The 21,742-nt window shown below is 31.6% G+C and overlaps 1 protein-coding gene across 1 annotated transcript in view; it reads right to left on the bottom strand.

Moving 5' to 3' along the window:
* LOC118192988 (P2X purinoceptor 4-like) overlaps nt 1-21,742 on the bottom strand; it is a 55,581-nt gene that overhangs the window by 5,422 nt on the left and 28,417 nt on the right. Inside the window, exons 6-9 of the mRNA XM_035364016.2 lie at nt 20,099-20,191; nt 14,871-15,015; nt 11,639-11,769; nt 2,186-2,333 (exon numbers count right to left, since the gene is read on the bottom strand). Of these exons, the coding sequence (XP_035219907.1) occupies nt 2,186-2,333; nt 11,639-11,769; nt 14,871-15,015; nt 20,099-20,191 (517 nt within the window). The remainder of the gene's footprint in view (nt 1-2,185; nt 2,334-11,638; nt 11,770-14,870; nt 15,016-20,098; nt 20,192-21,742) is intronic.

Raw genomic sequence — 21,742 nt, 5'->3', positions numbered from 1 at the left:
AAAAGCATTAACTTAATTGTAAAATTTGTTGCTAAACTCCAGTAATTATTCTGAGCCTATGTCTTTTGTTTTCAAAGTTCCAACATCAATCAAATCAGAATTAAAAGCTCTATGAAATAATACATAAATTAAGCACACACAAACACATTAAATAATCACAAATTAAAGTATACAAAATACAGAATAAACAAACACACTAATTCACATAAGAATGAATTAAAATAAATGAATAAATAATTCCATAGAAGATCATAATAACAAGAAAACTTGAATAATTGACTAAAGATCACTTTACTGATGACCGAAAACTGAGTGACTACAGATCACTTAGTTATACTGTCAAAATACTTTCAATTGAAAAAAAGAAAAAGAAGTACTTTAATTCTTGGGATTGCTATATTTTTAAGTCCCACAGAAAAGCAAAATTTCTGCTATATTATTTGAGTTATATTTGTTTATTAGAATAAAGATACAAGAATCCTGATTGAACAAATACAGAGATAAATAAATAATATAGAGAAATAAAGATACAAGAATCCTGTTTGTTTATTATAATGAATATATAAGACCCTTGAACCCTAGGGTTCAGCAGAATCAAGGTTGAAGACCTCTGTACTAGGCAATGAGTAAATACGATTTAAATTGAAATAAAAATTTGGGGGAACCAATACTTTTTGAAATTCTATTCTCCTAGGAACCCCCCTTTTTTAAAGCATCACATTTTCCTGCTCACTTGCTAACATGTGATTGGCTCACTTCTCTCTATCATCTGTCATATTTGTCTTAAGATTAGTAAGATGTAGACTGGGTGCAGATTGCACCTATTATGATATCAGAAACAATATATGCATCTCAAGAATTTGTTTGTTCAGAGATAAATTATGTTTGAATCTACAGCTATGTTTGTCTGCAAGTTACACCATTCTACTATGCAGTTAAGCGTTCACATGCTGAATATCTACAGCCATCGGCCATGATTAAATTTATTTGTACCTTCTGTTGCATTCCTAAATTATTACACACATATAAGAAAAAAAATCTGAAAGGTTTCAGATTTTAAATTACATCCAAAGGGGCATTTTTTAAAACATTTTTTGCATTACCTTTATATATTAAATATCATGTTCTTTGCACTTAAACAATAAAATGCAGTTCAAGAGCAATATCGCAAAATAATTTAAAACTGAGCATATCTTTAGAATTTCCGATGCACAGTCTCGCGCACTGGAGATTAAAATGTTTTTTCTCTACAACGTTTCTATTGCTTGCTTTGAAATGCTTGGAGTCTGTGAATCAAAAAAAAAAAAAAAAAAATTACAAAATATGAAATAAATAATAAGCCCAATTTCAAATTTGGGCTTCCAGATGTCCATATTCACAGGAGGATTATGTTATTCAAAATTGGATGGTTCTAGGTACCGGTGTTTTATCACGATGCGAGAAACATACATACATATATGCAGATTCTTCATAATTTAATTTCTTTAAATATAATACAGGGCAATAATATTTGGTGACAACAATTTGAAAAGTGAAACAACGCTTGTAGTGAATCAATGCAAAATGCCAAAATGAAATTAATAGTCTTTCTGAGCAAATTGCCCCTTTGGACTTAATTAAATTTTCTTTCAATTTCATCCTTAGATTTATCTGTTTAATATACCAAAATGAAACTTGTATTTTATATCCTGCACTTGAGAAAAATTTCAGCATGTGTATTAAATTCTGAAGAGAATTCAAATTACAAAACAGTGAAGTTTATAATGACCAACTTGATAGAAATGATATGCAAGTACTCAAATTATTTCTTTTATAAAATTTTCCTCACTTTTCTCTGCAATAAATTTTAAAATTAATATGAAAATTTTAAATATCATTTATTTATTTATTTTAATTCGGCTTTAGAAATCACTATTTAAAAACTTCATTTTTACTAAAATTAAACTCTGTAGTAATATTTGACTATTACAAGTTACCTAAGATGTATACCTAACTGAAAATAACAATATAAATCAAATTTATTCAATATTTATGCCATTAATATTTGAACTACATTATAGAAAAAGACAAATTTTTAGGATTTCTATAATTATTTAGATTTTTAAAGCCTTTTAGCAATACTGATATTAAACTTATGTATTTAAAGTTAACACACATACAAGAATAATAATAAGAAAAGGCTTACTAAAGCAAGTAATCCAAGACCAGCACCAACATTTTGTAGAAGAGGCACAATTCTAAACTGTCCAGCTTGACCAACAACACTTATTGACAGTCGTATACCATACATTTTATATAATGTACGTCTGTCATCATTGTAATAATTGGCATACCTACATAAAATACATATAAAAGCTAATGAATATTTCTGTAAATTTAATATGCAAATATAAGAATGGTATTTTAATAAAGGGGAATCTCTTATCTATCAGCCAAAAAATTAAAAACATATGCACAATTAAAAGGGTACAAAAATCCCTACAAAATAAACAATTATTGTATAATAAAGTATAATTGTTTTGGTTCCATATTTAGAATAAAAGACAAATACTGTTTCAAAGAATATAATACTTTACTGCCAAATAAAAGTACCAAAATGTTTTTTTTCCATTAAAAATTGCCATGCAAGTTTAGTGTTATGCATAGCTGAAATGGCACTGTACGTTTTCGCTCTTGAAAATTGATATTAGGAAAAAATTATACAGTCAAAAGTCGTTAAACCGGACTTCGGCGATTCCGGATTATCGATTTTTCCGGGTTATAGATCATCAGTTTAAATCTGGTAAGATGGCATGCATAAAATAATAAAATTAAAAATATGAAACCGTAATTTATGAAATAAAGAACAATTATGATCTAAAGGGTATCAAAATTTACAAAAAAAAAAAAAGCTTAATATTTGTTTACTTTATTAAACATTTCTTTCAATGTAACTTGTTTACGTTGCTTCGTTTTATGCGATAATACTTTCTCTTTAATTCTATAAACAGACATAATTTCTTGTTCAGTTACAAAGTTCCGCTGTTCAGGTCCTATAATTACTGTGTCGAGAATACCGACTAATTTGTCAATCAAAATTTTTTCGTTTTCAATAACCTCTGTGTCACTTTATCACTATCGGAAGCGAATTATAATGATGAGGAATTTGATTTAAATCATATCAAAGATGGAACACATCGAGATGAAATGCTACACTTAGTAAGGAATTATAAGCCAAATAAAATAAAAATATCTGCCCTGAAGATAAGGATAGTGCTGACAGATCAACTTTCAATTCATTGCGTGCCGCGGCGTTTCTCCCGTATGCGCACACGCATATTCGCAGCCGTAAAGGTCTTATGCGCATGTGTAGATGCGACGCATGTGCAGAAAGTTTGTAGCTTTGAGGTCCGGTTTATGGGTGTCCGAATTAATGACTTTTGACTGTATTACTGGGATAGATTAAAAATTAGAAAATTCATTTATTTTTCAACAGAGGGATACAATATTATTATTATTAGTTACTAAAAGTTTTGGCAGACTACTACTGGAACATATATCATTTTCCCTTTTGCTTTTATGTAAATATGTGCAGCATTTTCATAATCTGACAAACATTAATTTTGAATCATAATTATATGATTACCTCTAATATATACAGTGTCATATACACAGTACATACTTAATGCTCCCTTTATTTTGCAATCATTGGACAAAGACATATACTTAGAATAGCAAAACCTTTCTTTTGCAATCACCGGACAAAAACATATACTTAGAATAGCAAAAATGGTTTGAATGATGTAAATATATATATATTGGCATTTTAAATTTAGAAAAAATTGCAAAAATTACAAAATTTAACTTTTTATACCACTAATTTCACAATTTTCTAAAAATTACAAAATACAGTCAAAAATCGTTAATTCGAACACCCATAATCCGGAATGATCTATAATCCGTACCTCATGATGCTAAAGCAAGGTTTAAAGTTTAAAGAAATTAAACATTTAGCAGTAGTAGCAATAAAAGCTCCCTGAGATATGTTGTGCAGACATTGAAGACAATAAAAGATTTTGAACTTACCCAATTTATTAACAATATAATAAAGAATAAAAACACAGAAAATAAATGTCAACAATATTAGAGTCTTAGGAAAAATATAATATAACCATCATTCATCAAATATTTTTACCTGGTCTCCAAAACACTGGCATTCTATACAAACAAAAATGTCCTAAACAGTAATTATGCGGCCTAAAAATAAAGCTGGCTACCCATTCAATAAGTCCATAATCAATGGTCAAGAAAAACACCTGAAAATTTAAATGAAGTTCTTGAAAGCACTTAAAACAGGCCTAACCCCGTTTGCATAAGGAGTTGCCGCTCACGTATTTTTAATTCCGCCTTCATTGAAGAACATGGATGCCACCCACAGCAGTCACTCACATGGTAGCCTCTGAACCAAAGAACTTTAATCTGGAGCAATCATCCCGCAAACCGGAACCAAGGCACTTTAATCGCCGGACTGCATGCATCCTTCTGAAGGGGCTGGAAACCGCTCACTCAAGTGCTGGGAAAGCAGGAACTAGAAGGGGTTGAGCTTGGATCATATCTTTACTGCTGGCTTTAGCTACTAGGAGCTCTTACCAGTATATTATCATTTTAGCATAGGCCATAAAGTTAAAAATTTAAGAGGTGTATTTAAAATACACCGCGCCCGAAGGCGAGATCAATAAATGAGAGAACTCATGAAATAAGTTTTGCTAAATTGCATATCATGGCATAGCATGGGTTATTATATACGTAAATGATGGTGAGAAGCGAAATGAAAGTCTAAGCTTCTGCGCGAGTCAAGAAGAGCAGGAACACGTGGTCAGCGTCCGTCATTTAGATTGGTCGAGGAGTCAGAGTTCGAAAAATGAAGTTTTTGTAGTTTTTGGCAATAAATAAAGTTCGAACATAGTAAAAGCAACATCTATTTGTGAATTTAAGAGTCTTATGTCTTTTGAAACACTTGAAAATCTTCTAAACTTGCGATATAATCATTAAATGAATAGGAAACTGTAAAAGGCGAAAATGAGGTCATGTAGCTCACTAGGGCTAATGAGAGAGAGTAAGCACTTGGTGTTACCACGAACTTTGATTTTAAAACACACGATACGATATAGTAAAAATAAAAAGTAAAAATCTTGGTTAAATAAGTAGTAAAACGAAGAATTCATCGATGAAAAATAAAGTCCTAATTTTGCAAAGTTCATCTTTCTTGAATAGTAATTTTTTTTTTTTTTTAATACATTATATACACTACCACCACTCAGAATTGTGGTGGATCGTTCGAGGTCTTTTCACTACGTTCTCAATAGTAGGGTCATAGTCTGTAAGCGATTTAATAGCTTCATAGGGAGAATTTCTCATATCTTCAAAGAAGTTGTGTGCAGAAATTAGGATTTGGTCGTGAATTGGATTGATATCCAGGTCTTTGTGAATTTGAGAATTTCGCACGAACCAAGGTGCGTTCACTATGCTACGTAAGATTTTGTTTTGAAGTACATTTAATTTTTGTCTGTCTATTTTTCGGGCAGTAGCCCAGGCTGGAACTGCATAGAGGATTATTAGTCGAATAAGTGAGATGTAGATATTTTTCTTGGTACGGAGGTTTAACTTAGAGTTTCTTCCAATTAATGAGCAGAGAGCAATGAAAGCAGCGTTAGCCTTATTTGTAACATATTGAAGATGATCTTTGAAATTTAGGGTTTTGTCAATATAGACACCTAAATATTTATAGGAGTTGGCAACAGGAATATCTTGGTTATTGAGTCGGATATTTATATTCACTGGGATATTTTTTCTGTATCCGCGAAAAAGAACTACACAGCATTTATCAGTATTTAGTTTGATTTTCCAGTCTTGACAAAATTTGTTAATAATGTTGACTTGGAGCTGAAGTTTCTCTAAAGCATTATTTGGACTTCGTGAACTGGTGAGGATGACTGTATCGTCGGCATATTTGAGTATATTAAAATGAAAAGGTAGAGGCATATCATTTATGAATATTGTAAAAAGCTTCGGTCCTAAAACACTGCCTTGAGCTACTCCACTGTAAATCACTTTTTTTGAAGAGATTGCTTCACCACAGCGCACTTGAAAAGTACGATGTTTAAAATAAGAATGCATAAGCTTAATAAAGCTGTTTGGTAAAAGGAAGTTAGATAGCTTATGAAGTAAGCCAGCATGCCACACTCGATCGAAAGCTTTTTCGAAATCGAGGAAGCATGCCGCTACTCCGTTCTTTTTTGTAAATTCTTGGGCAATAAATTCAACTAAATTTAATATTTGATGTGTGGTATTGTGGCCTTTGCGGAATCCAAATTGATGCTTGTCTATTAGATTAAGGCGTTCTAGATGATTGGTGAGCCGAGCACTAAGTACTCGTTCGAAAACTTTTCCAAGCGCTGGCAGAAGACTGATGGGTCTGTAATTTTTTGCTAGCTTTGGATCTTTTCCTGGTTTCGGGATTGTAACAATGATCGAATGTTTCCACTGCGATGGAAAGTAGCTGAGTCTAATACAAGCATTAAAAATATTTGTAATTAAGACTATGCATCTTCTAGGTAAAGCTTGCAATGCTTCATTAGAAATCATGTCATATCCTTTAGCTTTGCGCTTCTTTAATTTTTTAACAATTTGCTGAACTTCGTTTGGAGATGCAGGCATAAAAAAATTAATGCTGGGACTGTTGAGGATGCTATTGACAGAGTAATTAATATCTTTTTCATGATCAGAATTTTTATTTTCATGTTGTTTAAAAATGTTTTCTAATTCTTTTGCATGAATTTCAGCTATGGAGTCTTCGGAGTGGTGAATTTTGACCATGTGATACAGGGGGTGAATTTGATTGGGTGAAAGATTTCTGAGTGATTTAGCTACTTTCCAAACAGAGTTTGGGTAAAGATCCATGTTTTCTAGGAAATTATCCCACGAATTTGATCAATGGGTGGCGATGTCTTCTTTTATTTTTCTGTTTAAATAATTAATATGATGTTTTTCAGTAGGATTGTGAGTAATATGCCATCTTTTTCTAAGTCTATTTCTTTCTTGTATAAGGGATTTAATTTCTTCTGGGATGTCATAGGGATTTTTATTCTTGACTGTATAGGTAGCATTATTGATAGCGTTTTGAATTTTGGAGTTTAATCTGGTGATTTCCAGCTCAATATCGCAGTCATAACGAAGTGTGGCTCTGCTGTTAACAGAATTTAGCTGTTTGGTAACCATATACCAATTAACTTTTGTATGAGCTTTAGGGAGAGGGGGATAAAATCCATAGAAGTTGAAGACTATAGGGAGATGGTCAGACGAAAGTTCTGGGAGAACATCAAGATTAGGAATATTAGGAAGGTTTTTCATCAAAACTATATCTAAAATATCCCCTAGTCCGTTGTGCGTATAGTGCGTTGGGTGATTGGAAGCAACGAGATTGATGTTACTATTGTGGATGAAGTTGCTTAAATTTTCTCCATTTCTATTTGCGACTCTACAGTTCTAAGAGGAATGTTTAGCATTTAAATCACCTGCTATTAAGGTGGGGTAGTTATTTTCAGTAAGTAGTTTCAGATTATTGAGATCAAGAGTGCTGGAGGGGGGATTGTAGACGGAGATAAAAAGAAAAGGTTCTCTAAAACCACTATAGATAAGTACTGCAGCATTTTCTATAGTACAAGTGGGATTTAAATCATATTTGGCTGTTTTGATATGGTTTTTAATGAGAATTGCGTTTCCTCCCCCTCTATTATGTCTTCTGTCTTTTCTGTAGATGCGGTAGCCTTGTATTTTAAATTTGTCGCAAGAGCAGAGATGGGTTTCATTTACTAGCATAACATCAATGTTATGTCTAGTAAGAAAATTTGAAATTTCCACTTGTTGGTATCTGATGCCGTTTGCATTATAGTAACAAATCTTTAAGAAGCTATTTGTAGCTGAGATAAAATTTATTTGACTATGAGTTTGATTAAAATTCATAGTTTAGATTTGAGAAATATTCGAAGGCCGCCATACCGACCTCTAGTTTGTCTAATATTGTTTTTGCTGTTTTAAATTTCTGGAAGAATTCTTTAACTTGAGTGAATTGGATTTTTATCCAGTCAAAAAAGCCAAGTGGGTTTGAGTTTGTGTCTTCTGTTTTACTAGTGTTTTCATTTTTCTTGGAAGTATTCCATGCATTTTTTGGTTTGTTCTCAGGGAGTGAAGGAAAATTCTTTTTGTTAAATTTAAATTGTTCTTTTTTCTTTTCTTCTTTGAAAGCTTTAGATTCTTCGATTTGCTTCTGAACATTATAAGGATGTTTACTGCAACCTTTGAAGGAAGAAACGTGATTTTGCCCACAGAGGGCACAGACAGGGAGTTTGTTGTCATTTTTTGTTTGTTTACAAGTGAATGTTTCATGAGGCTCTGCACATTTTAAACAGCGAGGTTTCTAGTGACATTTGTCCCTTATGTGCCCGTACCTTTGGCACTTATGGCACTGCACGGGTCCAGAGCGAGCTTTAAAAGGCTCGATGAAGACATCCAGACCTCTGAGTTTCTTTAGATCATATATTCTTTTACCTTCTTTATTTCTAGTCCAGGGCGAGCTTTAAAAGGCTCGATGAAGACATCCAGACCTCGGAGTTTCTTTAGATCATATATTCTTTTACCTTCTTTATTTCTAGTACATTCTGCTATAAAAACAGGAAGATTAACTTTCTTTCCTTCAATAGTGTGAATTACTTGTTGAATTTTTTGAATTGGGATACCTTCTTGGGCAATTTCGTTTTTGATTAGTTCCATATTAGCTGTTTTTGGAAGTTTTTTAATTATTGCCTTGATAGGCTTTTCACTGTTGAGTTTATAAGTATGAAAAGGAATAAGTAGTTTAGTTAGGTATTCAGTAACTGTGCGGTAGTGGTCTGAGTCATAAACTTTTATGGTCAGTGTACCTCCACTTAGGTTTCCACGATATTTTTTTATATTTAATTGCTCTTCAAAATCTTCTTTCATCTTATCCCAATCCCCCGTGAAGTCTGCTAAGACTATAGGGGGAATGTGTCCTGCTTTTTTGTTGAGTGTAATAAATTCACCTTCCTCTGCTTCCATATTGTCTTCAGGGTTTAGTTCCTCGAATTTATTTTTTTGAGCTGGTTCTTCAATTTCGGAATTTGATAGAGTTCTTTTATGAGTTTTTCTAGGGGTTATGTATCCTTCTTTATCTATTGTGGTTTTCTTTTTGATTCTAGATTTTTGACTAGCAGTAATATCAGATTGATTTGTTTCCTCTGTTGGATTATTTAGGGTTTCTTTTTGTTTCATTTCATTAATGTATAATTCTAAGATTTGTATATCCTTTTCCATAGCATTGACATGGGCTAAGTGAACTTCAGTCGCATTTTTTGGATTAAATAAATTTTGATAAGCATGAAACTCAGAAAGCATAAGTTGCTTAAGTTTTTCTAAGTTATCGCAGGTAACTTCCAGATTTCTGTGATCACACACAGATTTGATACGGTTTTCAATCGCCTCCTTGTCCATGATATGCATGAATCCTAACTTTTAACCTAATGGCGAAAAGAATAAAGAAAACATACTTATCGTGAACATCAAGAAGAGACGACAGCAACTCAGGATCACTTCAGTAGTGAGAGCAATGTCGTTTTCCCTTATTTCACAAAATCGCAGGAAAAGCAACGCCGTAGACAGAAAGAACAATTTCTTTAATCAACAGCAACACCTCATGCCAGCACTAACTCTGAGGGGTTGAGCCAGAGCAACGCGAGATACTTATAGCAGAAGTAGGAATGACGTCATCTCACGGCAACCAATCAGCTATTGGCACGAATCGGCTTTTCAGATGACGTAACATCATGTTTCCTTTTTGCATCTCAATTAGGTTCAAACAGTCCGTTCTCAACGCAAACAGTGGCAGCAAGAAAAAGAAGTAGAAGTAACTACTATATTACATTAAAATAAGGACTAAACTAAATAAACATTTCAAGGAGGAGAGATGATGCAGTAAAAGGTTTAAAAATAAGCTATATTTTCCAACACCTCAAAGCTACAAACTTTCTGCGCAGCGTAAGACCTTTACGGCTGCGAATATGCGTGTGCGCATGCGCAAAAGACGTTTACGAATGCGCGTTTAATGTATAACGGACGGTATAAGCTAAGCTAAAATTATCTAATTCAGTTAATGTTGCAGATTGCGTTGTTCCTTAATCTTCGAATTGGATCCGGCTTATTATTTTTTGCTGACTGTTAGAGCAATTTTATAAAAGTAAGCTTGAACTTTCGATTATGTCAAATAGAATTTCTGATATGTATTTACTAATATGTAAAGCATCTACAAAGTGAAAGTATGTTTCGAAGTCATTAAACAAAAAGTGGAATTGCTGCAAAAAATGGATAAAGGCACACCCTTTGTTTATCTAACCATTCCGAAATCTGTTTATCAATTTCACGCTGCTCTGCGTGTGTGGGTGGTGGTGGGGGGACGTCGCGGCACGCAATGAATTGGAAGTTGATCTGTCAGCACTATCCTTATCTTCAGGGCAGATGTTTTTATTTTATTTGGCTTATATTTCCTTACTAAATGTAGTATTTCATCTCGTTGTTCTCCGTCTTCGATATGATTTAAATAAAATTCTTCGTCATTATAATTCACTTCCGATAGCCAAGAAAGTGACACAGAGGTTATTGAAAACGAAAAAATTTCGATTGACAAATTAATCGGTATTCTCGACACAGCAATTATAGGACTTGAACAGCGGAACTTTGTAACTGAGCAAGAAATTATGTCTGTTTACAGAATTAAAGAGAAAGTATTATCACATAAAAAACGAAGCAACTTAAACCACTTACATTGAAAGAAATATTTAATAAAGTAAACAAATTTAAATATTATGCTTTTTTTTGTAAATTTTGATACCCTTTAGATCATAATTGTTCTTTATTTCATAAATTACGGTTTCATATTTTTAATTTTATAATTTCTGCATGCGATCTTATCAGATTTAAACTGATGATCTATAATCCAGAATCGCCGAAGTCCCGACGAGTCCGGATTAATGACTTTTGACTGTATAACAGAACACAACAGAAACAGCTACTGTGACTTTGAAGTCTAGAGGGAAACGTGAACTAATAGACTGACTACAATAAACTTGATATCCTTTGAGTAACTAATGGTGCTCATGTTGAAGTGTATTATTATAAAATTCTTTGAGGTGCTAAATAAAATTCAGTCAGTCCTTATTCTTTATCTCTTATTTTGTATTATTTAAAGCATATCTTTATCTGGTGAATAAATTTTGAACCTGTATTTTAGATTCATTTTAAGCCTTATATTTAGTAAATTAAGAAGCTATAATGCAGCTTTTTTTAATCATGATTTTCATCAGTGCTGTACTATAAATGGATCTTTGTTATTGACTGCCCATATCTGTTGGTGTAGAATTCTTTATATATATATATATATCTTAATGGTAGCAGTCCCCCAGATTGTTAGATATTAGTTGCATGGCACAAAGCCCATTTTTTAATAGACAAAAAATAATTATTAAGAAGACAAACATACAATAATAATAAAAAAAAAGCAGGGAAGAAGAAAAAAATAAATAAAAATAACCTGAAATTCCAGCCAGGAGCTAATTTTGCTTCCGGATCATCTAATCTCCTGAATTCATAAGATGGAAAACAGTGCTTTTTATCATAATCTAGATTGCAATCCCATTTTATTATCACGGCAATGACGCCACCCTATAAAATATGTTAGCTGTTTATTTTCCCCACTAATAAAACTTAAATTAACTGAATAAATTTCATAACATGAACACAAAAGAATGAGTATTAGAAATTACAGATAAAGCAGGCTTTGAATATCATTTCACTTTTGATTTCAATTTAAAATATTTCCATAACTTTTAAAATCAGAAAAATGTTTCATTTCATTTGGTATTTGTACCCATCTGAATAATTAAAAAAATTAAATTAAAAAATGACACTTTTAAGATATGACATTTGAATAACATGACAATGAATAAGACTAGCAGATAACCCTTTATGCTGCATTTCATGTTTGTGAAATATCACATATTATTATGGATATAAATAAATTTTGCAAATATTTACAAAATACATAAAACATACCATCGCATGCAAAAATATATTTATGTAATAATAAATGTTATATATTTATCAATGTTTTGTATGATAATACAAACTAGAGCTTGGTATCTGTATCTCCAAAAAATTTTCCGCCCCAATTCCTATTCATTTACAGAAACTAGAGGATAAGACATTACATTTCGTTTAATACAGATATTAAAAGCTATATATTTCTCATATAAAATGGAAGACAGAACAAAAATAAAAACTTAATTTGTATTCAATTGCTGAAATATCAACTTAAAAAAATTATTAAATTAATAAAGAACATTAAAAATACCTTTTTTGATAAATAACAAATAACACTGAAATAGGATAAATTAAATCTAAAAAGCATTTCAATAAATACTTCCAAGTATTTTTTAATGATTTAATTTTTCTTGCTTTAATTAAGAACCCCTCTGCCTGAATTCTACTTTATTGCATAATATTTTTTTAAATCTATATAAAAATTTTTAAATCTATATAAAAATTTTTAAATTTATTTGCTTCAAGATATAATAATTTTTCAGCCCTTTGCTGTGATCCATTGCTTGATACCTTACACACAAAATATAAGATACTGACTTTTTTGTCTTACTATAAATATTAAATAGTTTTATATCATTAAGAAATGAATAAGTTTTTGGTTTGGTTAACTGATTTAGACAAAGTAGGTGAGAATCTTATTTGAAGGGAAGGCTTTCATAGAGGACTTTCTAAAGGAACTTTACTTCTATTCATATTACACTTAAGTAAAAACTAGAAAGCATACATGTAACACACCCATATGCTAAGGATTGAGCACGGACAAACTACCAGTATTCGGCGAGCTTATCACTTGGCCACTGGTGTTCAAGTAAGCCTTGATTACATTAATAATGTTTTTAAAACTAATTTTTATTTCAATTAAATGCTACAAAACAAAACACTTTTATTACATACTTTGCTATAAAAATATTTTATTAAACCAATAACTACTATTATTACTTGTATAACGAATTACAAAAATATAAAATCTAGATGTCCAATACAGGGAATGAACTAATATTCAAATATCCAAAATGTGAAGGGGAAAAAAACAACTTAGGAATGGAGATATTGATTAACCTACTTTCGCAACATTTTGGGGATTTCTTTTACAGACTTTACTGACATTTCTGCATGCCATATTCGAACAAATGCTGGCTACTGAAGTAGCACAGGAGCCAAAGACAATATATTGCTTAACGTATTGACGCTGGCTAGTATCACACTTTCAGCACTTGAGAGGTTGTAAGAGGTTAGCATTTTTCTACCTGATTTAAGCTATAAAAGAAGCCTTGGATATTGCCATGTCCACATGTTGTCTCACTATATTTAAATTGATTATCTAAAGTCCATAAATATACCAAACCCTGAATCGCTGAAGTCCCAGCGATTCTGGATTTCGGACTTTGTAAGGCATATAATATATTCAATATACTACTAATATTCAATGTTTCTACATTTTTAAATACCAGTTACATGAGAAAAGCTACAGCATTTTGTCCCAATTCTTTGATAAAAAAATTGAAAAACCTAAGCCTCTTTATATCTTTAAGAAAATAAAAATTCATTTTGTTGTTTCATTATATACAACACAAAAAACTTGGGAAAATCTTGTTTTATCTTCTGTCTTTAAATTCTTACTCTAGCCTTAATATAAAATAAAATTAACATTTATCTGATTATTAACAATTATAGCTGTTACGGAAATGAAACCAACTGCATAGTTCTGTGTGAAATTCAGTTTGTGAACATCAGGATAAAAATCTCAAATTTTATGTTAATCCAACAGCAAACTTAAACTTTACACACACACACACACAAAGGGGGGGAGACAGTTCTATATCTCCCGTTCTACTGGGCCGATTGACGAAATTCAAATAGAGTTCTTCATGTCTCGAAAGCGTGACTTAGGATATATATTAGATTTATATATAGCTCTATTCTAACATAGGTATTTTGACACAAAATCAGACTTTTTCTGAAATGACATACCAATTTTTTTACATATTTCGATTCTATGACTCAAATTTTGCTTAAATATTAAATTTTGTAAAATTTGGTACGAAATTTATGGAAAAATTGACAAATTTATGTTGCCGCTTTTTTTTTTTTCAGTTTGTGCCAAGAATAGTTCACATGGCGATCTTCTTAATATATGGCAATCAATTTTCCTTTCCTTTTTTACACCCTACATGAGCGGAGGTCCCATAAATATTATACATGGGGAAAACCATGAAAATGCTCATACAGAAAACTCATTCGTGGGATTTGAATCTCGGATCAAACAAGCAGTGTTTAAGGATTAATTAGCAGTGTTTACCGTTCAGCCGCTGGTGGGCCTGTTCCAGCTCTGGAGATGATTGTCTGAAAGTCTGAGACACTATTTTTCACCATGGACAGAGATTTTTTCTACATACACATCATTTTTTCAAGTGCCACAATTGAGCTCTATTATAGAAAACAAATGGCACTTGAAACATCCATAGTCATTTATTGTTCTACCTGCAAATCCATGCAGAAAACATAGGAGGCCACATCATATTTGAATACCTTAGAAATTATATCGTTTTACTTAATAATAGATTACAAAGAAATATATTCACACAACTGAATACATACAACATACGTAGAAATAAATATTTTAAAAAATGAACATAGGGAAAAAAATAAAAATAGTATCTTACTTGAGAAGCAACTTGATTATAATCTTCCTGTCCACTCCACTTCACAATATCTCCTAGTTTAAATATTGGGCAATCCAGAAACTCAACTGGATCATACAGGCAGCTTTTTAAGTAGGAACTATTGGACGTATCTTTAATATTACGTCTGAAATGAAACTATCAAAATAAATATGGGGAAGATTACAGAAAAAAGTCACATGAAAATTACAAATATTACAAGTAGTTGATTAAGTTAAATACATAGGTGCACATATGTGTACATATACACTTTTGTGTGCAAAAGTAAGAAAATTATGCACATTTTTACAAAATATACTGAATCAAAGGTACTAATTATGCTACCAAAGAATCATTCAAATAATCAGAACTGAATACATAAGCATACACATGTGTGTCTGCAGAGGAGATATAAGTGCACAATAAGTTTTTGGCAATTTGTGTGGTCCTGCTAATTCACAGCATTCAGAGACTCTTGACACATGCTGATTGTCAGCAAATAAAAGAAAAAGGCCCGTGTCTGGAAAGAGCCTGAAACACAATAATCATCCTTCTCCCATCAGGCAAAAGTATGATTATGGTAGCAGAGGTGTAATGGTTTGAGAAAGCATTATGTTGGATAGCTGCACATCCCTGCATGTGTTTGACCAAGGTATGAAGATAAAAGAGATTTTAGGACCCTATGCTTAACTTTTCAGGATGCAGTTGGTCCTGGGTTTCTGATAATGGATGACGATGCTCATACACATACGGCTCAGCTGATCGCCGATTACATGGAAAATGAGGATATTCAACACACAGATTGTTGAGGCAGATCTCCTGATGTTAACTCTAGAAAGCATGTCTGGAATGCTACTAGGAGAGCAATTTCATCTTACCATCCCCCACCAAGGTCCATCCTGGAGTTGAAAAGTGGCTTGCTGCAGGAGTGGGACTGATTGCCACAGGGTCTCCTCAACTGCTTCCTGTCTAGTATGCTCTCATTGCTGCATGACTTGTCTGTCTAACAGAGGGGACCATACCCCATACTAGATTCATTTTCAATCACAGCATGGATTTTGGACATTCCTGCACTATGAGCTTTACTGATAATCATGAGTACATAAAATGACTTTTGAATGGTACATCTCTTTCATTGTTAAAGTTATATATTCATATAAAATTTCATTAAAATTGGTCCATTAGTTTTTCAGAAATTTGACATTATGCACAAATTTTGCACATGAGTGCAGCTTGAGCAATAGTTTTATGACAGAGCGATTCAGATAAGAGAAAAACCATTTAAAAAATATATCTGAGAGGCTTAAGTGATGGAGAAGTAAATAACTGAAATGATGCATGAATTGGCTATAATTCATACATCAGTCTGCTTCCAACATCTATAGTTAGTTCTGTATGTTCACACACAGAACAATGCTAATCTTATATTTTAATGATCTCAGATTAGCATTAATACATTATACTCAGCATATATATATTAGCATTAATACATTATAATCATATCATTAAGATGTGAGATTAGCATTCAGTTACAAAAGGGTTTAATGAGAAGTTTTGATCTGACTATGATGAAACCTTTGTTCCTATGGTAAAATATGCAATACTATGAGCTTTCTCATGTGCAGCTTCATATAAAAACATATCTATCGGACATTGATGTCAAAACAGCTTTCCTTCATGGAGAATTCAAAGAACAAATTTACATGGTTCAAGCTGAAGGATACACAAAAGCTGGAAATGGAAATAAGTCTGCAAGCTGAAGAAATCAATATATGGACTAAAACAAGCAGTTAGATTTTGGAATCAGGAAAATACTTTTAAACAAACCAAAGCAGACATATTTTAAAAAATGGAAAATTCACATATGTAATCTATATACATAGATGATAGGGAGCAAAAGCAAAAAAGATGCAATTTAAAACAATCTGAAAACTATAACATACATTGGAAATCAAAGACCTAGAAGAAGTCACCTACTTCCTTGGCATAAATATCAAAAGATGGAAACTTTGTCATAAAACAAAAGAATAAAATTGAAAAAATAGTTCAAAACTCCAGACTTCAAGATGAAACACCAACATGAATTCAAATGGAACTGAACTACTGCAAAAAGGAAAATGAAGATAATACAGAATATAGGGAAGCAGTAGGGGCATTGCTATGCACTGCACAATTTGTTGGCCTAATATAACATATGCATTGTATGTACAGAGAAGAAGAATGAAAAAAAGATTGGAATTCTCTGTCAAGAAAGTCATTTAATACTTGAGTACAACTTTAACTTGAAATTGGTCTTGAAAGAAATTCAAGAACCTATACTAACTGCATATTCAAATGCAGATTGGAAAATGACGAAACAACCAGAGTGACAAAACAACAATCCATTAGTGGAAAACATATTCAGATTAGAGAATAATTGTATTTCATGGAACAGCAAAAGGCAAAACTGCATTGCATTATATTCAACTAAAGCATAGCACATTGCAAAAGCTAATATAGCTCAAGAATCAGAATGGCTGCCAAATTTAATGAATACTTAAGACCAGAACAAAATTTACCAGTTACTGTCTATGAAGGCCATAAATCATGCATTATACTTTCACAATCGAAGAAAGATAGTTTGAGAATAAGCATACAGATGTCAAATACCATTATTGCGTGAACTTTATCAATCCAAGTGTAGACTACCGTAGCAGCTCTGACATGATTGCAGACCTGCTCATGAAACTGCCATGATAATCTGTGTTTGAGAATCACTGCAGATGCTGATCATGCCTATAAGGTACAGTTGTTGGTGTACAGTAATAGTCATCATTAAACTGTGAGACTCACCACATTTCAGTCCTTCATGCTGATGTGAAAGGATAAGCATACAAAATCTCTTGCCTAATGACTGCTTTAACTATACTGAAAATCATTTGTATAGTAGAACATCTAACTATTCATATTTTTGTTAAATGCTGTTAAATGTATGTTAATGTATTACATAAATGTTTTTCATCTGCTATTTCATGTACATTCTCTTTTGGATTACAAAATGAAGACTATGGTGACACACTATAGTACTGAAAAGACAAGAATTTTTTTTTTTTTTCTTTTCTTTTCCTTACTTCATTAATTGTATAAACATTTGCAACAAAACCAACGAACAGGTATTAAAGAGACACAGTGTACTGGAGCTTTTAAAGTATCCTTATAACTCATTAAATGGCTTCGGCATCCTCAAAAAGTATTCACTTTTTATCAAGTTATCTTGCTGCAGTAAATTGTGATACATGGTAATCTGAGCTCTTCTGCAGTTGGCTTCCAGTGGCTTCTGCATTTTTTTCCCAAAAGTCATATCAACCACTACCAATCTTTCAAACTGATTATGTATTATTATTGTGTAAGTCACACATATTTACTCCCACTCCAGCTTATGAATCCATATTGCAAATATAATGAAATTTACTGAGCAACTGTAAAATCATGTTCACTGTTCGGAAGTCTGGAGAAAACTCTTGAACTTCTTTTGTTGTCCATTTGCTATTATGTCAGAATTCATAAGTCTCTAAAATATATATAAAGCTTTCTGCTACAGCATAAGGTTATGCAAATTGTTAAAAATTCTTTTATCTAATTTTAGGTTTATATCCTTTAAAAACAGTATTGCTTCCTAAGTTTAGTAGGCCACAATCTAAACAATGCAAAATAGATGAATCTATTAAGAATGTTATAAAAATCTAATGAGATTGCTTATTAATGTGAGGAAAATGAAAGACTATACATGCATCTCAACCACCTTAAAAAATGCATATTTTTTAAAAAGAAATATCAAACTGGAAGGGGTATCCTGTTACATGATAATAATAAAACTGAAAGATGAAATGAATGAAGGAATACAAAAATAAGTTATGTACACTATAAACAGCAGTATAAATACAGTATTTATTTTAGATAAAACATTCTTATATCAGTCAGCAGTAAAATAACCATCAGAATATGGAGCCAATGAAGAAATCTGGTAAACTGAAAAATGAAGTCTGTAGTCAAATACTAAATAAAAGTTATATAAATCCTCTAATAACAGATACTGTCTATCATGTGCTCTTTAAATGCAGGAGAAGGAGCACATACATGACAGTCATGTTGCTGAGTGTACAGCTCGTAATTTATGTAAATAAAATATAATCAGTTAATAATGCCAATACAATGTTAAAAGTTGCACATATTCCTGTTACATCACTCAAAAATGGGGAAAAATGAAGCAAGATGAATAAATGTTAATGAAAAGTGATAGTTGTATTTATAAGTTCTGAAAAATCAGAAATAGATAAAAAATTGTTTAGTTGAAAAACAGCCATACATGTGCATATAAACTTCAAAAGCCAAAAAATGAAGCAATTTATTTCAGTACAGCAAATAATATAAACTGGCAATAATAATAATAATAATAATAATAAACTTTCATAAATAGTTTTGTCTGTAGTTATTTTGCTGATTTCTCCATGAATAATTTTCAAAAAAGTATTATAACATACAAACATAATCTTACTTTTCAAAATAAATTACAGATGACAACGACAAACTTTTTTAATGTTATTTTTCACAGATTTATACAATTTTATGTTACTAAAAATTAACATTATGTTAATTATTACAGAAAAGAATGAAAAACTCATTTACAGTTTGACAGAGGTTTCAAATGAAAATGCTCAGCCTTTTAAGGGATTGAATTATTAAAAATTATAGGAGAGCATTCAATGGCTATTACTTAACAGGAGCTATGCTTTCATGGAGGATTTTTTAAAGGAAACAGACTCCTATTAACATTACACATGTGAAAGACCATGGAAACTCCTACGCAGTCAGTTTGTTTGCCAGGATTTGAACTTGGAAGGGCTGAACTTACCAGTATTTAGCAACTTTACTGTTTGGCCACTGGCAAGCTTGCATTTCATGAGAAAATTTAATGTTGATCACTCTATATTGGAAGCAAGGGCACAAAGTTCTATTAATCTCAATGTCATACAAAGCTTTGATTTTGTTTAATTTCATATTTAGCACATTTCTCTTAGAGATGCGATTTTTTACAACCTTAATTATGATTCACTTAAACACTTTCGAAAAATGAAATTATTAATTATTAAATAAAGTTAAAAAACTGTATTGTGAATAATGGGCATATTTTATTAAAGTCATAAAAATCTCTAAAATACATTCTAACAAACTAAAAAACAAAATAGCAATACCTGTGAGAATCAGCAAACTTTGGAAATTCTACAAAATTTTTTATTAAGATTGTGAAGTCTTTACTGGCTTCCAAAAGAGCAGTCTTATTTTTTCTATAAAAAATGTATAACTGTCATGATAATTAATTAATAAGCAAACTTTAAATAAAAGAAACATCTTAGTCAAAAACAGAATGCAAAAATATAAAGCAGAAGAAATAATTTAATAAAGAACATTCGCATTACATTAAAATCAGGCAAAAATAATTGATAGAAATTAGATACTGAATGCTTATTTTTGAACTTTATGTTCACATGCTATTTCACTGAAATTATGATTTTAAGTTCATCAGTTTCCAGGATCGACCAAACATGAAAATTACAATAAGCTCTCTCATCTTGACTCTCTTCCTAAGATGACTACCTATGAAAATGACTGGTATAGTATATAACAGTCCAAGATCTAGAATTGTTGAGGTGGTGGTTCCAGATTTCAGAAAATTTTGACCTTTTAGATCATTTTAAATTAGGACCTATCTAGAAATCGATCCATGTTGGTAGTCTTCAAATGAAAATGCCACAGTCACTCATGCATAAAATTCTTCACAAACATTTTAATCTGTATGTATATAAACAGCAAATATGACACAAAATTCAATCTGTGCACAAACATAAAGTAAAAGAACTTTGCTACAGACTTACTTAATGATACAATTCCCAGTTTTCTTTCAGTAATATGTTTCAAGGATGAATTAACATTATATACAAGCAAAAAGGTTAAACCCCATAACTTTGAAGTTTGGAACTGTAATCAATGGTGCACATGTAGAGGCATATTGACTACGTTGCATAAAACTTGAGCAGCATATCTATCTTTAATATATAAAAGTTCTTTGTGGAATTTTGTTTTGTAAGCAATCTCAAACTGTATACATCATTTGTAGATATCCACTATTTCTAAAGAGAGGCGTGATACAACAATCAGCTACATTTGTAATGGAAGGGGTAAATAACGGCATTAAACAGTTGATAAAATTGTATGTAATAGTAAGCAAAATATTTTCTGCAAGAAAACAGATTAAAATGACTCTTACTTGCCTTTCTTAAGAGGTATAATTTTTATTAACTACTATTATTAAAAACAAACTTTTCATTATTTAGTAGAGCTGATTTGCACATCTACCCCCAGACTTCCCTCCAAATAAGTGGAAAATTTTTATTACATAACTATGCTGAACCATATTCACTCCACATCTCTCTCTCTTGTATAAACCTTCTTAACAATTTCATGGCATAATTTAAAATTTTCCCTTTATTCATGTAATTTTCAGTTTACATTCTGAATGACTTGTTCCTGATAATAACTCAAGACTGTTATTTAAACATGTATCTCAAGGCTATTCATTCAATTCTTTAAACTCATAGCCAAAGCTATTCATCTTTCTCTTCCATGGACAATTAAAAAAAAGGGGGGATGGAATGAATACATAATGTAAGGGCAACACTTCCTGGAGATTCAGAATTCAGGTGATGTTGAATGATAACAAAAGAATGCATCTGCGGCATGATAGCTGATAGGATATTTAGTTGATACATCTAGTTAGCTGACAGGAAATTTAGCCCTCAACACATTCCCCCAACAACATGTTAGCTGACAACCTATAC

The sequence above is a fragment of the Stegodyphus dumicola genome, chromosome 1, assembly GCF_044657685.1.
Source record: "Stegodyphus dumicola isolate Sdum_Otavi_A_Nest chromosome 1, ASM4465768v1".
Lineage (NCBI taxonomy): Eukaryota > Metazoa > Arthropoda > Arachnida > Araneae > Eresidae > Stegodyphus > Stegodyphus dumicola.
The sequence above is the reverse complement of the archived record's forward strand: the minus strand, read 5'-3'. Positions and strand labels throughout refer to the sequence as shown.